The sequence below is a fragment of the Plectropomus leopardus genome, chromosome 10, assembly GCF_008729295.1.
Source record: "Plectropomus leopardus isolate mb chromosome 10, YSFRI_Pleo_2.0, whole genome shotgun sequence".
Classification (NCBI taxonomy): Eukaryota; Metazoa; Chordata; class Actinopteri; order Perciformes; family Serranidae; genus Plectropomus; species Plectropomus leopardus.
The window spans coordinates 21329641-21352086 of NC_056472.1; the positions used below are offsets into that span (position 1 = coordinate 21329641).

General features: G+C 40.6%; 1 protein-coding gene across 1 annotated transcript in view; it reads left to right on the forward strand.

Moving 5' to 3' along the window:
* The first annotated feature begins 358 nt into the window (after positions 1-358).
* The window catches only part of LOC121949347 (follistatin-related protein 1-like), a 30579-nt gene continuing 8491 nt past the window's right edge, over positions 359-22446 (forward strand). Inside the window, exons 1-6 of the mRNA XM_042495011.1 lie at positions 359-531; positions 636-692; positions 18750-18851; positions 18957-19086; positions 20937-20969; positions 21987-22117. Of these exons, the coding sequence (XP_042350945.1) occupies positions 529-531; positions 636-692; positions 18750-18851; positions 18957-19086; positions 20937-20969; positions 21987-22117 (456 nt within the window). The 5' untranslated portion in view covers positions 359-528. The remainder of the gene's footprint in view (positions 532-635; positions 693-18749; positions 18852-18956; positions 19087-20936; positions 20970-21986; positions 22118-22446) is intronic.

Consider the following 22446-nt stretch of genomic DNA (forward strand, 5'->3'; position numbering starts at 1 on the left):
CAATAACTTCAAATAAACTTTAACAATCACCTGATGAATTGATGACTGCTGTTTTCTTAAAAAAAAAAAAATAATAATAATAATAGACGACTGGAATCACGTCCATGATCAGAAATTATTTTCATGAAACATCAGGGTGGATAATTATGTGGTAATGATGGGTCTATTCACACTCAGCAGCAATCACGACCATTTAGAAGTAAAAGGTGATTTTTGAAAACAAGATTTTTAGGAGATTATGAATGCGCTCTCTCTCTCTCTCCCCCTTTCCCTCTCTCTCTCCACGGTTCCTCCGCCTCCTCCACTCTTGTGTAAACGTCCTCGAAGGACTTCAGACGTTTTCATTGGCTGCAGTGGAGAAAGAGGAGGAGGAGAGACTGACGGACAGACACGAATTCCTCAGCGCTCCTCAAATTTCTTGAAACCACGGACCTCCTGCTCGCCTCCGTCCCGACAAACATCCAGACCAGCTCCCCTCTTCCCCAGACATAGCACATACCCGAGCAGCCGAGCAGCTTTTTTAACATAATGGTAACGTATTGAAAGTAACGTTTTCCTCAAGTTTCCTGCAGAGAAAACTGGCGTGGAAACGGACGCAGATGTTTAACTCTTACTTTTTCTTTTCTCGTGTCCAGATGTTGCGAAGTGTCGCTGTGCTCCTTCTGCTGGCTGTGGCTGTCTCTAACGCGGAGGTAAGTTTTGCGGAAACGGATTTATTTTTTCCACTCTTTAACTATGATTTTTCTTTGTTGTGTTACCAAATGATGCCTTTCATCTGTATTCAGCGTTTTTTCTTCGCACGAACCTGTCCGTGTGTAGTGACACTAACAGAGCAGCTTTGTTCAGACGAGCTAGAAAACATCTGGAAAAAGGTCTGAGTCAGTGTGTTATCCGACACAGCAATGCTATGTTAAAAATCAGGCGTTCACAGCTGACTGTGCTGTGCTATAGCTTGTTATAGTATAATCTTCTTAAGGAGAACCAATTATGCCATTATTGTTGGCACTCATGCGCAATTATGAGCTCCATTGTGGAGACTATCAGGCTCGCAGTTTAACTAAATTGCCACTGGGGCCGTTTCTTTCAATAGGGACATCATTCTTAATCCTGAAAATGAGTGTGCTTGTATTGCGGTTTGATAGGCATGTGTATTAGTTTTGGCCATAACCTGAAACAAGCATTTTGCATCCTGCTGGACCACACACACACACACACACACACACACACATTGCTCCTAATCTCAGTTTCTTTTTGGAGTTCTGAAGTTAACAGCAAAGTGACAGGAGAGTAACAGACAGCTGTGAAAAGAAAACAAGGCAGGACTCATGTTTGTGGATACCTCGCAATCCAGCCCAGCTCGCCCTGTGGTTTGATGGCCCTCATCATCAATATTGTAGGATGCGTCTGTGCAAAATGCTCCACCGACTGGCAGCTGCTCTAATGGCATACAAACAGTGTGTTTGGGTGGTCACTCACAGAGCATGTGTGTTTGTCTGTGTACTCTCTGGGGTGGTGAGCGTGCTCGAAGGTTGTGAGGTTTGTCACCTTATGGGTCTCGCACTGCAGCGCTAAGTAGTCCAACCTCTGAGTAAACACAGAGATAATGTGCTGGCCTAAAAGCACAGAGGGGCGACCACTTCGATCCAGACACACCAAACTGTCATCAAAGAATTAGTTGCAATAAAGGGCACCTGTTGCGTTGCCTCATGTCACCTGTGTCTTGGCTAAAAAGTTTCGCCTGAAGACATCGCAAAAACTACAGCCAACGGCCAACTAGCATATGTGCTCTGCACCTGCATGAGAGGAAATAACTCGCCATCGTAGCAAAACTAGAAGACCAACAGGACTGATTCAAGATGTGAGTCAGCCAGTTAGCACATTAACAACACAAAAGCCCTTTTTACACAGAAGTTGCACTATACTGAGTCCCTTCTTTGTAACTCATTTGCATTTTTACACAGAACAAAACAATGGCAGCACCAAGCTATTTTAGTGTATGATTTTAGATAGCGTGCTGGCACCGTTGAACCTTACAAACAGAACGGCAAGATATTTCCGCCTTGAACAGGCCGTGTAAAAGTGGCTAACCTGATGTTGAAAGACAAAAGGATATTAACAGTGAGGTAGCAGACAATAACAAAAACAAATCATTTCTGCTGAAGAGCTCAATGGTTACAAACAATCTTACCTAATAAAGCAAGTTTGGTTTAATCTTGTGACTTGAGCTGTTTGTTTGCTTTCCTCACTTACATTTCTCTTCTTGTTAACTGATCTGAACTGCCAGTCAGAGTGATTTCATTCACCAACAAGCTCCACCGTCTCTAACACTGCATTCAACAAGCTTAATTAGTCCAAAAAAAGATGTCCACAGCCAACTAGAGCTAAAACTAGGGCGACATATCTCACCGATGGCCCGACGTTGACCTATGGCCACAGCGTGGAGTGTCAGGACTTTAATAGTCTGTGAGAATAAGCATGTTTCCCAAAGTGGCAAACTATTCTGTCAAAAAAATAGAAACACACCAGGTGGTTGTTGTTGGTCTTAACCTCAACGGACACAGCTGTTGAACACCTGGCTTTGTGTTGACTCCTCTGTTGACCTGCACAACAATTGCGTGCTAAGGAAACAAACAGGCGGAATAGCTGTAATTAGAGGATGGATTTTTCTAACAGCTCCGCCAAATGTGAAACACAACATAAACCAATTGTCTGCTGCCCTAGTCTATCTTTACAGTGTCACGCAGATGGCCATTAGTGTCTCTAGAGCCATCACTCATAGTCTGACATGTAGGCCCCTCCCCACTGACCTTCTAATGCTTTCTCTACCTTTGCTTGCTGGCTAGAAAATGTGCCATTGTGTGCGCCTTTATTGGATTCATGGTCATGATCTGTGAGGTATGGCATAGCTAAGACAGAGCACACAGTGGAGTCTGCTGAGAGTACCCACCAAGTTAATGGGGAGGCATTAGAAAGGCATCTATTCTCCAAAAGGTAATTACCCTGATAATATATGGCCTGTTGACTGGCCGTGGGAAGGGCCTGAACTGGCATTCCAGTGTGCCGTCTATAGGAGGTCAACAAGTCAGAGCAAAGCTGGATCTGATGAGGCTGCGGGGTGTGTATTTAGGTTATGTACAGTTGAGGGGATGTGTGTTAGATTTACAGCATAAAAGAGCTGGAGGATCTTATGAAAACAGCATTCGTTGTGTGTGAACTGATGTGTTTATTTCCTGGTGTGAGTGTAGGGTATTAAAATCTGGAAGCTAACTCCTGATTTATTATGAAGGAGAATGCCCGTGTGCTTCCTGAGGTGAGAAATTGCAGCGTTTGATGACAAGCCGCCCAGAGATGTATGGGCGGCCAGCCGAGGTCATGACTCTATGTGGGGAAAACCTGCATGCGTGTGTGTGTGCAGGCAAGATACTCATCTTGTGAATAAAATGTTGATGTTTTACTCAAACACACCGGGAGCTTGATATGCAAAGGAGGTTGAGATACAGGCGTAGCGAAAGTCATAAGAGTTTGCAGCCCCGGGGGACATGTGTGCACACACTTGCATATAAACAGAGAGGGAGAGGAGTGTTTATATTTCTGTTTTTATGGCATGCAGTGTTATTATTTTATCCCCCGTCATCCTGTGACAGGGGGGAATGACACAGTGGTTAATTTAGTTATCTGCAGCAGCTCTGGATCTGAAAAACATAGATGTCAAGAGGATGTCAGCCCAACAAGGCAGTCTGAAACGCCCTTATCTCCTCTGCAGTCCAGGAGTTGAGAGGATAAAGACGACAGGTTGAGGAGGAGAAGCTGGTTGCTGAGGCCTGTGGATGTGCAGCCGGCTCTGATTGAGCCTCTCGCACCTCGCCATGTTGCCATGTTGATGCCTGTTCTCCCTCATTCAAGGTGGGCTAAAAATATCTGCCCAGGTGGAGGGAACATGAGCATGAGGGGACGCTGTGTCCTCTGTCTGTATCAGCCTGCTCTAATTACTGTAGCCCAACATCCAGTCATGGATCCTGCGCAGAGATTGTTGAGGGCGGAAAGACAGAGTGATGTAAAACAGAGAAGAGATGGAGCCACAGTCATGCAATTATAGCAGGGGAGATTGGGGGTGAGGTAAGACTTGTGTAGTGAGACAGAAAGAAAGAGGGGGGTGTACTGTGTTTCATGTCCCTGCAGTGTGTTCTCTTCACTCTTGGCTTGGCTTTAAAGGAGTCCTCATTTGGCTTACCAGCTGTACTGGTGTCTTATCATTACCGGCACTCTGCACTCAAAGGCGCTACACACATAAATTAACACACGCACAAATGACAAAGAGCAGCATGAAAAGTCCTCCCAAGGGGTTTGTGAGTAAGAGATAATGAATATGTAACATGCTAACTTACTCATTCACTGTAAAAGTCAAACGCACGTGACACTCCGTTCAGTGTGTAGGATTTAGGGGGATATATCGGCAGATTGGAATATGATATAAGTATGTTTTCTTCAGAGTATAATCGCCTGAAAATAAGAATCGTTGGTATTTCACATTACCTTAGAGTGAGCTGTTTATATCAATATTTGGAGCACGCCCTTGTCCACAGAGTCCCCCTTGATGCACCACCTTGGCTCCAGATAGGGACATTCTCGTTTTTGTGTCAGCCGCCGTTGTTTGCAGACCCTCTGCTATAAGCCAAACAACATCGGAAAAGCACAGTTTTAATGTGAAATGGCTTTATTCAGTGTTTTTACCGGTTTAAATAACCAAGTCTGTTTGTTTTGGAGATAGAGAAACCTCTGGATAATTCGGCTCCCGGTAAAAAGCTCCTGAACGTCTGGATCTTAAGTTATCAGAGAAAAAAGATGAGCACACATTAGCAGGTCCTGGTCTAACAGCCCATTTGGGATAAGCCAAACAGTGCTGGAGAAAAACTGATTTTTAATGGGGGAAACTGCTTTATTCAGTGTTTTTACTAGTTTTGATCACTGTTGTTTGTTTTGGAGAGTAGGAGACTTCTTTTTGAGCTCTCCATTTATAGCGGTTTTATCAAAAAAAAGAAAACAACAGGACGAATCATAATTCGTATGATTAATGTTAAATACTTAAATCAAGTAGACGAAGACAGTATCTAAAAAGAAAAGACAGAAAATAAATTTTAAAAAGCCATTGTAATATTACTAACATTAACCCATCCTACCCTCTCCCTCCAAAAAAACCCCAAACAAACAAAAAAACGTAAGGTAACATTTGCATTACTTTTCAAACACCTTCACTGCTGTCTTTTAGAGAGGTACAGTGAGACCTGGAGGGTAGGTCGATTGGTACATATGCTGTTGCACTGGGTTCCATGTGCTGGAGAGGACAGTAGATCTCTGCGGATAATTGAGCTCCCAGTAAAAACTTTCTGAACAATAAACAATGAAGGAATTCTAACTGGGAGAGGTTTCAGCTGGTTGCAATCTACAATCCTCACTGCCATGTTCCACTAAATTCTACACACTGCTCCTTTAAACCGTAGTCTGATTCAATAAATTTTCAACCAACCCCATCATACCGCCCATTTGCTTTCACCAGAGGTCGTCCTGTATCCAGCAGCCTGTGAAGAGGACGTACCTTGAGATCAGGCCCTGCATCTGAAATGCAGTTTTCTTGGTGGAAACGGGTCACTGTGGGATGAGTGATTAGCTGGCGGGCATTGTTCTCTCCAAATGTCACTGTTAAATTTTTCTATCAGTAACCAGTAACATTTGACAACTGCTGCAGCTTAAATGTGGCTCAATTACACAGTTTTACTTTTAAGGTGGTTTATTTAACAAGTTTAACTTACTTGGTATGTGCCGGGAACTGAGATGTGTGCTTTAATACAGCAGACATGCTAGAAAAATGTACGTTTTCTCACCATTTGTGTACTAATGTCAGATACAGAAGAGAGTTTTATATCGGCAAAGCAACAAGGCTGCACCTCATAAAATGTTTCAGTTTGTGAGCAATTTAAAGGAACAACTCTTTCCCCAAATAACCATTTGTATATCATGTACCCATGCCGTGTTATATTAAATTAGTGAAGAGAACTTTATTTCTTCACATGCCTCCAATGAATGAAGAATCTAAAAATTTCAGATTAATTAAAGTCATGGGTCCCTGTTTAACTACAGCAAAATCATATCAAAACATCACTCTACAAACTGTCACACAACTCATGCAGTGTTATCAAAATCTTCTTTATCTGGTGGTAAGCTCACTACTTCCAAAACAGACAGCTCTTTATGACTCCATTGAACCCAGTAATTTTAGCTCACTGAGCATGCAAGCCGCTGATCCACTGCCTCAACTGGTGGCTTTTTTGTGTTATTGAGTAACTTTGGTGTATCTAAATTACCCCCCTAAAAACACCAAAGTCACACAATAACACAAACTAATTGAGGCGGTGCTAGACCAGCAGTTAACTTGCTCAGCAAGGTGAAATTACTGTTTTTGTCAGTGAAGTCTGGCTTTGAAGAGAGCAGCAATAATCTTCGCTTTTAATTGAGCTCCCTGTTATAAAAGACTGTCTGTTTGGGAAGTATTGAGCATACCATCAGATATTTGAGAATTAGATTATGCTGCATGAGTTGTGTGGGAGTTTGTAGATGCATGTTTTGATATATATATGTTATATGTAACATATATATGATATATGTTTTTGTTGTTTTTAAATGCTTTTGGCTTCGTCTTTCAGTTTATTAAGAATTCTCTCAATTTTTGGGTTCTTCATTCACTGGTGGCATGCATGTTCTTCATGCATTCAATGCAACAAGAGGTGATTGATTGAAACAAATGGCCATTTAATAAAGTTGGTTAACATTTCAGTAGGTGATTGAGTCTATTTTGATTATTTTCATTAACATTTGCTTGTTCAGCCTCCAAATTGTGAAGAATTTGTACTTTTCTTTGTCCTGTTTGGTAGTGATGGAAGAAGTAATTTTCTTCTTTCAACCTTTACTTACAGTACTATAATTACTTCAGTAAAATTCACTACACCACACTGTGAAAACACCCCATTACAAGTGAAAGTCTTTTCTATATATTCAGAACAATAAATGTCCCCTGTAAGGTCAACAGAGGTCAGACTCATGTTAAACACAGGTCCTCTGGGAAATATAAATCCATTCAACACATTGAGTTAACAATCTCCATGGAGGTCTATTCATGACCTTTGGCCACAGTACATGCAATACAATAATCTTTAACTCAAAGGTCCACTCACTGTCTTTTTTAAGCTTTCAACCGCACCTCACAGTCTTTATTTAGTGAATAGATCTGGCTCAAATGTCAGTAATAGAGCTGTGATTATTTTGTTACATATTTTATTGTTTAAAAATGCATTTTCAGGAGCCCAAGGTGGCATCTTCAGTCCAAAACCCAAATATACTAAGTTTGCTGTTATGCATAACAAAGAAAATCAGAAAACCCTCGTGCTTCGGAAGCTGCTTTTAGGAAATGTTTGGTTTTGTTGAAAAACAATAGTTGCTGATTAACATGCTGTCATTTGACTAATTGTTTAATTTACTTAGAATTTTAACTCCTAATTGAATCCCAACTTATTTATAATTTTTCTATCTTGTGTTTATTTTTCAAGGTTGAGGCACACAAGGCTTCTCATCGCTTTTATATGAGCTATGAGGAAAAATAAGACACAAACATGCCTAATTAGAGCTCATGAGACCTGGTCCGTGTCCCAGATTAAGTTGTATCATCATGGTCCCGCTGACCCTCGGACATGATAAAGTTGAGGTCTCTGGCTACACACACTAAACACGTCCTGCAGTCTGTAAATGAGCCTTTTCCTTCTACAAACATGTTCCAGCCTTTAGCCCCAATAGTGGCCTCAAAGAGGGAGCAAAGAAGAGGGCAGGGAATCTACTCATTCCCTCGGTCTGAGCCGGCCCTCCCTCCCTGTCTCCCTCCCTGTCTCCCTCCCTTCCTCCCGCCTTTCCTGGCCGTGGAAAAATGCCCAGAACAGAGCAGGGGTGGGAGAGAGGGAAGGGAAAGGTGGCACAGTGGATAGAGAGAAAAGATAGCAAAAGGATTTGGGGGAAATTAGGTGAAATGATTGGGCCAAAAATAAGAAAAAGACAGACATCTAGGTTGAAAGAGATCTGTGCTTTGTAGAGCAAAGGATGACAAGAGAGAAATGAAGTGGAGTGGATAAAGGCGGAATATGGGATTGACATGGGTAAGGTGGTGGAGACAGGGGACACTTTTGTCCCGGCAGTGTGACAACAGGGTGTGCAGGGGAGGGGGTGGTGCTGCGTTCATAGCATTTTATGTTCTCCGCTGACGTTTTAACTGCTAGCAGATGTGGCTCTGCCCAGACCGTGACTTATTTCCTGCCTTTCTTTAGTCTCTCTCTCACTTTCTCCTTTTCTCTCTTTTCCTCTCTTTCTTTGTTTTCTCACATATTTCTTATTTTCAGTTCTCCTCCTGGTTTCTTTCGGGGTGTAGTTGTTACATCTCAGCTCTCGAACATCGGGCCCTGTGGGTGTAAAATAAGAGGCTGCAGACTGGGGTGACATCATCCTGTCCGTTGGTGCATTCCTTTCACACTGAATAAGAAACAGGGAGGAGAATAACAGGCCGATCCGTGTAAACTGGTCCTTACCAAGAGTCTCTTTGTTTCCGCAGGTTTTAATCTCAGACCTGTCCCCTCCCTCCACTGGAGAGTGTTTGAGACCACCCGTAGAGCTTTTACAAAGAGCTCATATCTTTATTACACACTCAAATTAGTCTTACTTTGGCCTCATTATTCCAAGGACACATCTCGGCAGTTCCACTATCGGCTCATTGTCGTTTAAATCCATAAAATACTAAGCAGGCATCTCAGCTCAAGAGAAGCACGTCAGTAGATTTGGGGGGTTGAGTGAGAATTTCCGTATGTCTGATCTCAAGAGGCAGAAGAAATGAGGCTGAACCTGATTTGACATGTACGAAGATACAGTTGAATGGATCCAAAAGGGAGAAAATGATTTGAGAACGGAGAACACTTTAATTATTGAGGGCAAATGCTATAGCTCTCTGTAATGCTTCAAAACCGGAGCTGATCAGAGTGTGTCATGTTTCTCCCCCTGCGCGATGGATTTAGCCACAAGCTTGTTTAAATTCCTTAAAGGAGGAAACTGGTTCATAGTTAGCGTATGGTGTAAGAGAAAACATGGTTCTTATTCTTCTTTGGCTGTGCTCCACTTCTGTTCTGCTAAGGCCTGGTTACAGGGACGGAGAAGTAAGAGGGAGGTCTTCACGGGCAGACGGAGACGAGCTGCTCGGTTTGAACCCTCCCTGTCCTTGCCGTCGCTCCTGGCATGAGCCCACGTCTCATGAAGCTGACGAGTGTTGGACAATCTCGAGCTGGAGAGACAACACAGAGGGAGAGCGGGAAATATGGGGTGGGGTGGGGGGGGCACCTCTTTCTGACCTAGATACTAAGGAGATTTTGGCTCAAGACGAACTCTGTCGGACCCCAGCTGAGGCCAAACAAAGCTCAGGAATGTGCTCCCCCTACCTCCTGATTCTGTCTCCTGTCCACAGCATTCACCTTACTTCGTCTTTTTCCACCTCCATTCTTTCACCTCCCTGTAATTGAAAACATGCTTGTAAAACAGCAGGTTGAATTCTGAGGCTGTGAGGGAGAAGTCGCCTTGCTGTGCGTGCATTTGTCTGTCCATCTGTCAGTCTGAAACTCTGTTTTGGTCGTGAAGTACACGATATAGAGAACGGAATCAGTGTAGGTAAGAAACAAACAATATAGGTGTTCGTCACATTAACCTCTGCCTCTCCATCCCTCCCTTCCATTTTTGGATATTTTTAGGAGAATCGGGATCTTTAGCATTACATGGTTGGTAGCAATGGATTCCTTAGTGCGTCTAGTTTCATATGATACCTGTATCTTAACTCAAACTTTAAAAGCCCACTACAAACTCTGAAAGAACGTCATGTCAGCAGAGGACGCCGACATCCTAGTGGAGCAACCCAGTCACCACAAAATATGATGGTATCATTACTATCTGCAAATTAATACCTTACATTTGTACATTATTTTGTAGCAGATACATAGAAAGTTTACATTTCTCAACAATGCTGTGGTGAAAGTGTAGTTAGGCTGGCACTAAAGGCACTAAAACCACTTGGTTATGGCTAGGAAGACCATGTTTTGGCTTAAAACACTAACATTTGGTGGCTCAAAAGTCCCTTGGAAATGTTGCAATGTGTTAGTGAAAAACACCCAAGTTTTGCGGCTCAAAGGCTGCTGGGAATAGCTGGGATATGGCGCCAAAACCACCCAGATCTGTTGCACAAATAACAGCAGAAATGGCTCACTAAACATTTTTTGGTCTTGAACAGTGGTCTACATCTTGGCAGCTGTCTCGTTAAGCTGACGTGCCATCCACTAGAGCTGTGTGATATCATGACATGTATCGTCTGATGAAAAAAAATTCTATCGTTGCCAAGGGGGCACTCACAAAATGCACGAAACCAAAACATACAAACATGGAGGAGCTGGAAAGCGATACTAAAGGTGGGGAAGAGATGAGTCAGGTCCTTCAAAATAAAAGCACCATGTGTTCCACTTTGATTTATTTAATTAAGACAATTGCTTTATTTAACTTTATTGTAATAGTACTTTATTTAACTTTATACTTAACGTTATTTATCATTATAAAAGTATTTTATTAAGCTTTATTATAACAGTAGTTTATGTAACTTAATTTAATTGCAGTAGCTACTTAATTTGTAACTATTTCATTTAATAATTTAGTATTTTAGTAGTTTACAGTAGTTTAGAGATTTCAAACTATTGAGATATTAAGTTGTGTATCGTGATACAGCCTAAAAATATTGTGATATTATTTTAAAACCATTTCGCCCAGCCCTACCATCCACCATGCCCACCACCTCCTGATGACAATGTCAACTTAAATATTACATCACTTAAGAAGCATTATTATGATACATATGGCACATGCAAATGTAGCATGTTTGTGATTTGTAGAAATTTAAAATGCAAATGATTTCTTCGAGCAACTGGGCTGAGTAGAGTGGATGAGGTTCAGTTTGCCAGACAGTGGGTTTATACATGTACATATGATGAACAAATTACATAAAACTTAAAAAATTAATTTGTTAAAAACTACAACTTGTTTTCACTATTTGGTTTTTGTCATCTCCTGTGTACGGTCAGGGCACAAGCTTGCTGCTGTCTGGAGCTTCATGTGCGCTACGTGAGAGTGGCTTCTCTTCACTCTTGGCAAGAAAGTGAATAAGTGTATCTTCTAAATTCAAATTATTATTATTGTTAAATTATTCCTTTCATGCCTTCATATTTACATAATATCCCAATAGCTGTAAATACAACTATTTCAAATTAAGTATTCCGTATAATAATTCAGTTTTAAGCTTCAAGTTTATATCTTTCTGATTTAAAACTCCTCCCAAAAAACATCTCTAAATTGAGACAGATTGATGCCTCCAGGAATACCTAACGCCTGCCTTGACTTCACTGCCTCATCTACTCATGTCAGCATCATTGTTTTAACTCCCTAATGCGTTCTGAAATACACTTTCTTTGATGAATATCTGTGAGTTTTAGAGGGGTACGTTTTCACATCAACATCCGAGCAGTTTTTAAATCTTGTAATCATTATTTTATTTTGGCAGTATTTTTCCAGTTGCATAAAATTAAAACACGATTAACTGCTACCATTCAGATCGTTGTTTATTCAGATTTGTCACAGTTACAAATCTGAGGGAGAAGCAGCTCTGAGAATAAAAACTGAGAGGATTTTTTTTTTTTTTTACTAGACTTGAGATCTTTACTTGTGACCAGAATGAGTAGAAACTGCATCACTCGTCCATATTATTGCATCCTTCTGGGACAATTTTATTTTAATATTTCAAGCTGTCAAGTAGCATTATATTTTATTCATAAAAACACTCACCAGACTCGCTGTACCTCAGGGGAAGAGAAAAATGTTTTGTCAAATGCTTGTATCTTTTACACTGAGGTGCCAGCTTACCAGATACATCCAGCAAATCTAATGCAGCAAATCTTATCTTTATGAAGTTGTTGGTGAAATTGTGTCATAGGGAAGCTGATGAAATTCAAACTGAACCACCTTTCACCTTTTCGTACAATTCAACAGCACCGGAAAGTACAACCTCCTCAATGAGCATAGTGCTGAATCAACATCTCTCTCAAGAAAGGCTCAATATGAAAAAGATTTACTGCTGGGGTGCGTTTAGTAAAGCCTCGTTTGCCCCAATAAACCGATGGCACTGATTAAAATGATCTTGATAGCAGCAGAAATTGTTGTATAATTCATAAACAGGAAGGTTAAATGCAATATTTATCGCATTTCTTTGTTAATGTCCATTATGCTGTTTGTCACTGGAGGCATATCCATGGCAGGGTGTTTACAATCCGTAAATCAATGTTTTCCATGCTAATGAGGGGCAGGGTGCATTGTGGGAATGGATTCACGGTGGCTCTTTAAGTGACACCCACTAGAGAGAGGCATTGATTGGCCTGCAAGATCAATGGAGCATCACCCAGACACACACACACACACACACACACACACACACACACACACACACGTATGCACAAAACATGCTGTTAAGATTGGCTCCATTACACATACAGCTATGTGCATGCAGGAAGCGATGCAGACAGATGCTCTAATGTGTTTTTCAAGTGTTAGTTGCAGATTTAGAGATGCTGCTGTTGTGCTGCCTGCATTCTTATCAGAAGCGGGAAATGAAATTTAATTTTTTAACTGAAGTGAGAATGCATTGCCCTTTAACTCCAGTCTGCCTCAGCATGGATCCATTCAACACGTGGCAGGAGGGAAATTGACTTCAGAGCATGCACAAACCCCCGTCTCTCCTCTTGCGTCTTCACCATCTACCTTTTTCTTAATAGTCAGACTCTGCACGTCCTCCTCATCTTCTTCTCCTTCTTCCCCTCTCGGCTCACTTATTTTCCTCCTCTGACTTCCACCTCGCTCTGCAGAGCCGGTCTCGGATCACTGACACGTCTCTTGCAGCCGTAAAAGGGCATGGCACTGAGAGTAAGATGACAGGCCAGAGAGAGTTACAGCAGAGGAGAAATAAAAGTACACTAGACTTGAATTGAGACACCTCACGTGGAGCTGTGAAGATTAAATTATGTACTGAGGGTTTTGAGAAATATCACTTAAATCTTTTAATCTCCTTTAAATAATTTCAACCTCCCGACAAAAGGATCGAAACCGAAAAGAAATGGAAGAGAAAGGGGCAGCAGTCGAGGAAAATGAGCTGTGAAATGTCTATATATGCAATCAGTTTTATGCTTGAGGCTGCTTCCTGTATGAAAGCCTCTGTTTAATCTGTTATGATTCACTAGTCACTTATCAGAGCTCCGGCGATTGGTTTTAAATGGGAAAGAAGGAAAATGTGGCATCGTTTGTTGGCAGCAATGAAAAATTGATGTCATTTAAGTAGGACACCCACAGCGGGTGTGTTTGTTTTTTGTTTGTGCTGAGTTTGTACATTTTTTTCTAATGTCTGCTGTGATGGTGATTGGGTTAATGAGTTTGTTTACATGCGCTCGAGCATCCAAGTCATGGTGGGGTTTGTGAAGAATCCTGCTATTTGTTTGTGCATGTAAACATCATCATCATTAACTTTCTCGAAGCTGAATAACTCCATATATTGGTTTTTGAGACACCTGAAAATTCTAGCTGAAAAAAACTAGGATACTGTGGTTTTTAAACACCTCATCCAGAGTGCTCTCAGCTCTCAGCTCCCATTTCTGAAACTGCTAATCTTAAAAGGAAGACCCTGACATTTTGGTAAATGCTTTTTCGTTCTCTGTTGCCAAGAGTTAGATGTGAAGATTGATTCCACTCATGGCTGCACACTAAATATGAAACTACTACCAGTGGCTGGTTAGCTTATCTCAGCATAGCATTGCATAAAGACTAGAAACAAGGGAGAAACAGCGGGTCTGGGTGTGTACAAAGGTGAGAAAATCTGCCTACCAGCATCTCCATAACTCATCAATTAACACTTTAGGTCACCAGGCAGCCAGCAGATTCTAGGAAGTCACTGCTCACGCCAAGAAATAGTAAACATATGCTGCGTTTGGGACAACTCCTACTAGAAAACGTACAATGGAATTCCACTCCAATTCAGTGTTCCTACTTGTGAACTCAAATCCGTGTACCCCAACTTCAGCGGTCTGATGTCACCCAATAATGGCAGCATCCATAGAGGTAGTGAATATACACAATATATACAGAGCAACACAGTATACTGAAGTACTAAAATACATTAGGCTACTTATTAGCACATAGACTAGTGAATACTAGTGATACATTTCCAAGTATAAAAATGTCATAAAATAAAATGTATAACAGTGTGTTACCTCATGCATAGTTTTTCCTCTGTTTCACTCATATGTTCAAGGAGGCGGCCTCGTTGACGGTGCAGTTGTCTATGGACTAGCCACAGAAACACCAGTTTGTCACTGTCTGTCTTGTTTTTTATTTTTGTTTGGTGTTGTGCACCTGGAACACTTGGAAGTTGAAAATTTCAACGGGGAAATTCTGACCCCCGTCAAAAAAACTCAAGTTTAAGGAATACTTCACCCCCGAAATGACAGTTTGCGTCAGTTACCTACCTGTTGTTATTAGAATTTGTGAAGAAAACTGTTTTTTCTTGCATGCCTCTAAATTGATCCAAAAAACAGAGAAAATTCTAAATGTACTGGAATCATAGTTGGCCATGTTTAACACCAGCAAAACTACTGTATATCAAAACGGGCGCCCCATGTGCAGAGATTGTGTCCTCTCTGCAGCAGCCGCAGGTTCAAGTCTGGCCCTTTGCTGCATGTTGTCCCCTCCCCCTTTCACACTGTCTGTCCTATTTAATAAAGGCACAAAAAGCCCTTACAAAATACCGTTAACAAAAAATATATATAAATATCAAAACATCCATTGACAAACTCATGCAATATAATCCAGGTCCTCAAGTTCCTTTGAGGTTGCCATTTGCTCAAATCCAGGATAATAATGTACATGTAACTGCACTCGATGATGCATGTCTGCACTCTCCTGTGCATGGCAACAATGAAAGCTCCGTGATTTATGACCACATAAAGCAGTCTCCATTCGCTGGCTTGCTGAAGGTTGGTTGTGTGACATTACAGTCGCTGTGTCCATTGTTTTTGTACAGTCTGTGTCAATCACGAATTCTGAACAACACGCTCTGCTGTGATCTCATTACGGGGCTTGGTTCCATTTGCCTCTTTTGATTGACACCTCTGTGATCTTGCCACAACAGGAGCCTGTACATGCTCTCACCATAGCAACAATCCACTTGAATCAGCTGAAAAAAAAAGAGCCCAGTGCCTCTGTATTCATCAGCTAAATGTCAGGGATCCTCTGCTGGTTTCTACTCGGAGAGTGAGATGGACAAACAGAACTCTGCGTTTAGATTCATCTAAGCAGCCCATCCATTATTCATGTTCTCATCGGAGGTTTCTACAGGTTTCAACAGGCTTCCAGCCCATCTGTGTCTAACAAACTGAATTGTCCAACATGCTCAAAGCCACAGGGATTGCTTTGAAGATTTTCCATGACCTCAGCTTTGGAGTGTGTGCGTGTCTTTAAAGTATGCATAGAATTGAACCAAAACCTTACAATCCCTCTCCTCTCACCACTTCGGGGGTTAAAGCTCCTCCACTGCGATGCTCGCATGTGACTGTCTCCCCCATCTTGTTTTATTCTCTCATTAGTGAGCTTATGAAAAAAGTTCGGTCACAAGAATCCGGCTTCAGTTTAACCTACATACCAGACCTTGGACTCACAAACACGCGCAGCAGCTTGGAAGCCAGGTCACGTGCACTCAAACACAGAGGGCCAACTTTCTGTCTCGCTCTTAGCAGGAAACAGCGGCTTAAGGAGGAGAAGGAGGAGGAGGGGAGTCTAGAAAAAAAGGGAGGAGAAAAGATTTCACAGTGCATGGGAATGGGCCCAAAGGAAAACACAGCTCAGACTCCAGATGTGGAAACACCCTGTATACACACACACACACACACACACACACACACACACACACACACACACATATTCAGGGATACTGTAGGGAAAGGGGGAGGTAATGAGGGTCATAAAGCTGCTCTCGGAGCTCCGCTTGGCGTCTTGTGATTGGTTGGTTTGTGGCTCCAGTGAACTCATTTTTTGGCAAGTCCTCGGGCGACGTTTTTCAACAAACAAACAAGAAAAAAGTGTCAACAAGAGAAAATGAGACTAAATGTGGTAGAGAATAAAAGTTAACTGACATCGAAACACTGAAAGCATGATTTTTGAGAGAGGATTTGGGGTTTGTTTGTAGTCCTGCAGGGCCTTATCCTGCTTTCCTGTTTGGTTTTCATTCTGTCTTAAGTCTTTGTTTCTTACACCACTCACTCACACACACACACACACACACACACACACACAGAGAGAGAGAGAGATAATACCATTGTCAATGCCCCAGCTGTTTTAATTTGCAGCATTGCCTTGTGTAATTTACACCAAGGACATCAGCTTTTCTAAGTGGAGTACGGTCAGTCTGGCCATCGTTGACATGGCAACTACTGGCAAACATAAGTGGATCTCCAGAGAACTCAATAAAAGGACAGACACTAGAAACATTAACAGGGATGAGGCAGGAGGCATAATAATATAAATATGTCATTTTAACAGCAGAACCATTTAGAGTTTTAAAATCTGTATCTTATGATATCTTGCTAAAGAATGTAGAGACTTTGCACAAGGATAAAATGTGTTTCTAGTGAGTCACAACAAAGTTATGGTAACTTGAATTCATCATGTCGATGAGGTAGCGCCACCTAGAGGGGGAATGCCATCAAACTTTGCAGGATGACTCAGAGTTCATATGTGCATAAGTCTTTCAGATCTGGCTGAAATTAACTGATGTGCCCTTAAAGCAGTTTATGTTAAATCGGCCCCACCTAAAGTTGGATTTCGGGTCATTTTGAAACAATTTTTTTTTTATCCATTTTAGAGAGCCATCATATGATTGAGGATCACACAATAGAAGTGCACACACTATTACTTTTTATGATATATAGTGTTACTTTTTTCCCCCTCTTTTATGATGATTTTCTGTGACATACTAACAAAAATGAGAAGAGCTGTCAATGATATAGCCACATGCAGAGCTGCAGCTCACTGTGATAGAAGCATTAGTAATAAAAATGGCATTTTTTAAAAGTTTATATACATTATGATTACATAACAATTCTTTTCTTCTGAGAATACCAAATTCAGTGAAAATAAAATAAAGTTTGTAGGAGTGGCAGAAAAAATTGTCATGCAAAAAAACAGGGAAAACATCTATGGATAGGTATTTGCTGGCTAGAGGAATTCGGGGGACAAATGTATAAAAAAAACACGTATATATTCCACAGTTTAGGAGTTATAGGAGAACAGTATAAATGGCAACAAAAAGTAGGTTAACCATTTTTCTTTTCAGGTAAGATAAGATACTTTATTGTCCCTGCATTGAGGGAGAGAGTGTGCTTGGACAACAATGCTACACCCCACTACAATGAACTTGAAGTAGTGCTAGAGCTGCAATTATTATTTTTTCTATTGATTAGTCAATTGAATGAAAATGAATTGCCAACTGCTGTGTTAACTGATTATCCTTTAAAATTACTTTTTAAGCAGAAATGTCAAACATTTGCTGGTTATTGCTTCATAATGTGAGAATTTGTGGCTTTCTTTCTCATTTATGATTGTAAATGGACCAAAAAGCCTATTTGTAGACGTCCCCTTCAGCTTTAGGAAAATGTGATGAGCATCTGCCATTTTTTAATTGTATATTTTATGGACTACACAATCAATGGATGAAATGTGAAAATAATTGTCAGATTGATAATGAAAAATAATAATTAGTTAAAGCCCTGAGCAATACAAACACAAAAAGGACAGCACAGTGGTACACCATTGACACATAGTACATATTATTAAAATAAAAATGTAGGAATATAAAGTATTGCACAAGCTATGAGAAAAGAAATGAATACAAAGGCACTGTATAAATGAGAAGGAAGTCATAAAAACCATAACACATAATCTATAAAACAAAGTGCAATAGTGTCTCCCCGCTTACCAAATGCATTAGAAATGAGTAGCCTGCTTTCTTGTAGAGCAGTGTTATAGATATTGGTAAAAAGGAAAGCTTGAAGCGGTTGCTTTTACATTTACTGGCTTTTTTAACATCTACCTGAGGGGAACAGTTCATATTCATTATACAGAATGTTTTTTTTTCCTTTGCCTAACTTTCCACTAAATTTCTTTGAAGTCTGTTTAGTAATTTAAGAGATGTCTTGCTGACAGGGGGGAAAATAACAGGGGAAAAAAGCATGCTGCAACAGCACTAAGTTCATTTTGGACGTCGTCATGGGAGAGATTCTGTACTGTTAATGCACTGAAGAGAAAATGATCCGTCTTGGTTTGAGACAGTGAAGCAAGTTTGATAAAATATAATTACACATGAAAGTATAACCCTTAAGATTTGCATCCCATTGCAAATTCATGATTTATACTTGTAATAAAATTTGGTCAGTGCCTTCTTTATGCCTTTGAATAGACCTGCTACTGAAGCAACAGCGCCGCCCTGTGTGTGAAACCTTGCAGAAAACAGTTCTTAAGTGCCACCAATTGTGATACTTTTCTTTCAGGAGCTGCAGAGCAAGAGCAAAGTGTGCGCCAATGTGTTCTGTGGGGCCGGCAGAGAGTGTGCTGTTACAGAGAAAGGGGAGCCCAGCTGTCTGTGTATAGAGGTGAGTCTGCAGGGACATTACTTCCACACAAGAAAGGAATAAAAAAAGACCTGTGAGGTTAAACTTTGTCCTAGTTTTCACTTTTCTCTCCCTCTCTCTTTTCAGAGCTGTAAGCCCCACAAGAGGTCAGTGTGTGGCAGCAACGGTAAGACCTACAGGAATCACTGTGAGCTCCACAGGGATGCTTGTCTGACCGGCTTGAAGATCCAGGTAGCCCACGACGGACACTGCCATGGTACGAGCAGCAGCACACAAGACGTCAAAATCTCATTACAGAGTCCACGAGGAGCTCTTATGGAGTTTGCCCAGTGGCTGTGGAATTATAGATTTCAAAATGTCCTTTTTTTAGCTTTAACGACTACTCGACCATGTCGGCTACAAAGTTAAGATTGAAAGTTCCCTCTTTATCAGTATTGATATATACTGATATATATTTATCAGTATCACCTGCTGTTTCCAATATCACATTTACAATCCCAGTAAATTACACCCTCAAGTGGGGTTGAGACTGTAATAATGTAATCATTAATAATTTAATAAGATGTTCTTATCAAGGGCGAAGTGCTCTTGTAGTCAAGGGTACTTTTGCTTGTTGAGGTACCAAATCTGAGCAGGATCAAAGACTAGAAAAATGTATATTTTAACAATGTTTTACACTGTGATGCTAACTATGCTGAAGACTGTGCAATAGTTACAATATGTTTTGTTATAAATAACTACCCAATAGGTAATACAAGTAAGCTGAAAAGATTAGTCAGTTAATCAGTCAGACAGAAAACTAATTGGTAATTGTATTTTTTTCTAATAATTATAACTTTTTACTGACCCAGTTTCCATCACACCACTTAATAATAAGAATAATAACTTTGTATATATTGTACTTTTAAAAACAGAGTTTACAAAGTGCTTTCACAAACAAAGCAAAAAGCAGAAATGGTAAACACAAAAGGCAATACAACAACAGAAAGCCAAACAGTTCTACAGAACACAAGCAAGACGAAATTAGGGTGGTGTTAGGATAACATTAAAACAAGTTTAATGTAATGCAAGTTGCAGGATGCAAAATGTCAATATAAATGAATACAAACAGAGCAAAAACAGCAAAAAGCAATAAATCCACAAATAACAGGAAATATAATATATAAAACATAAATAAAAAGACAATGTCGCACAAAAGCAAGTCTATAAGAATTGGTTTTAAAAAGTGATTTAAAGGAAGTCATTCATTCTGCGAGCCTTATCTCCTTAGAAAGGTCTTCTATAGCCAAGGGGCCTGTATGGCAAAGGTACGGTCACCTTAAGCTTTAAACCTCATCTTCAGAATGACCAGAGGGCTCCCTCCTGAGCATCTAAGGCTGCAAACTGGCTCATATGGGATCAACATTTCTGTTATGTAGCTTGGGGCCAGAACCAGAAGAGCTTTAAAAGTGATCGATATAATCTGTAAATCAATTTTAAAACGAACAGGGAGCCATTGGAGAGAAGCCAGGATTGTGGTGATGTAATGTCCTCTGTTAAAACCAGTGTGAAGCCACTTAGATTCTGTCTAAACTTTGATTTGTGTAAGGTAGCGAGGCAAAAAGCCAGTTTTGCACCCTTCAGATGGGATGGAACTGAGTTCCCGTGTCAAATGGCACAAGTGCTGATAATACTGCACACAGTTAGTTGAGCTGATTAGTGTGTTATCTCTGAACAAGCCCATATTCATGAAACTATACGTGAGGTGACCAGGTTGATAGTCAACCATATCAGGCCATCCACATGTCATCACACACTCCCGGCCTTGACTTATCTATCAATAATAATAATAATAATAATGCATTTGATATTGGTGTCTTATCTTGAATGAACTTTCACTGCTCACACCTGTCCATGTCGCACTCCCTGCATCCCGCTGAGCTGAACATTGATCAGCGCTGTGGCACCAAAGATATTCAGGGAAGAAAAGTTACGTCACCCTCTCCTGTTTGCAGACCTTTGATCAAGGGCTCAGAAATGTCCATAAATCTAAAGTCAACACTGTTAAATTGATTTTAATTTTAATTACAAATGTGATATTTTTTCTCTCGTTTAAATCACCTTTAGAAAAGAAACAAGAGCAGGCTGCTGCCAGCCCAGGTGAGTTTGAGTTTGAGTGTGTGTGTGTGTGTGTGTGTCTGTGTCTGTATGTGTACACTTGGTGATATTTCATATACCAGTGGTTCCCAGCTGGTCTAGTCACAGGGTCCAGATTCCTGTTAGTCATTAGTTCAAGGTCAAAACATGATAAATTACCACATATTCAGTTTTATATCACAAAATGTGAACAACACTTTGGCTTAGAACAGAAAGACATAAAATATACTGCAAAAAAAACCCCAGAAACTTTTCAAAATAAAAAGCTCTGTGCCAGAAATTCAAAATAAAATGTGATGTATTGGGAACTGCTGGCTTCTAATGTGTGTGTGTGTGTGTGTGTGTGTTTGTGTGTGTGTGTAGATATATGTGTGTATTTATATATCTGTTTATACATATTTATGTTTTTTTTTCATGTTCTGTACAATTAAAGCTGTAGTTGATCACATTTTATAAAAAATAGCTTTTGTCATATTTGCCAAAACTGTCACTAAATTCACACAGCATTCACCTGTGGAAAGAAAAGTCATCTGCCTAGTTTGACTGTACTTTGCAGAGTGATTTACATTATTGACAGCTGTGTTAGAAACTCCTCAGCTCTAAATGGTTGTTTTTAGTGCACAGTGGTTTTAGGATTGGATTCTAGTGAATGCCATAAAAACAGTAAGAAGAGGTGTGGCATTTTTTTCTGTATTTTATCTGTCTCATGTGCTCAAGTTAGTTTCATAAAAGCCGTCAACTGTAGCTTTAAAGTGTTCTCAATTTTATTGATATCAACCATGGATTGAGGCCATAGTTCACAGGTGAGTTATAGGTAGGTTTGTGGTAAGATGTGGCTATTATATATCTGTGTAATAACTAAATTTTATGGTCTAATGGAAAGGATTTAATGAACATGGAAAATACTGACGTATGCACAAAAGGACAGGGGTCAATCATGATATAGCTTGCAAGATAAATTTCACCCTTTGGATTGTTTATTAATGCTGCTGACTTATGGAAACCTTGTCACCTCTGCAGTGGTTTGCTACGCTGCTGACCGCAATGAGCTGAGGAGCCGTGTGATCCAGTGGCTGCAGACTGAGGTTGTCCCAGACGGCTGGTTTGTGAAGGGCTCCAACTTCTCTGACATCCTGCTCAAATACTTCAAGGTGGGCTTCTTTTCTCTGGACAGAACAGGACCAACTCTGGCCTCAATTAGTGCACACAATAGCTCCCACATCATTCGTTTTAAAGAATAGCCCCAGTTCATTTATCCATGTGGGCCTCCTCCCCCATCCTGATCCTTAAAGCCGCCTCAGACTGTGTCTAATTATTCATGCAACAGACCTTTGAAGCGTGTCAGCCGATGGTTACAATTCAGTTTAATGAGGATCTCAGTCCTACAGAAGAGGACGACCCCTGTCACTCTATGGACTGACATGAATGACTGAACAGATGGTTCTTTGAACACTTTGTGTAAAACTAGTATTTATTTACC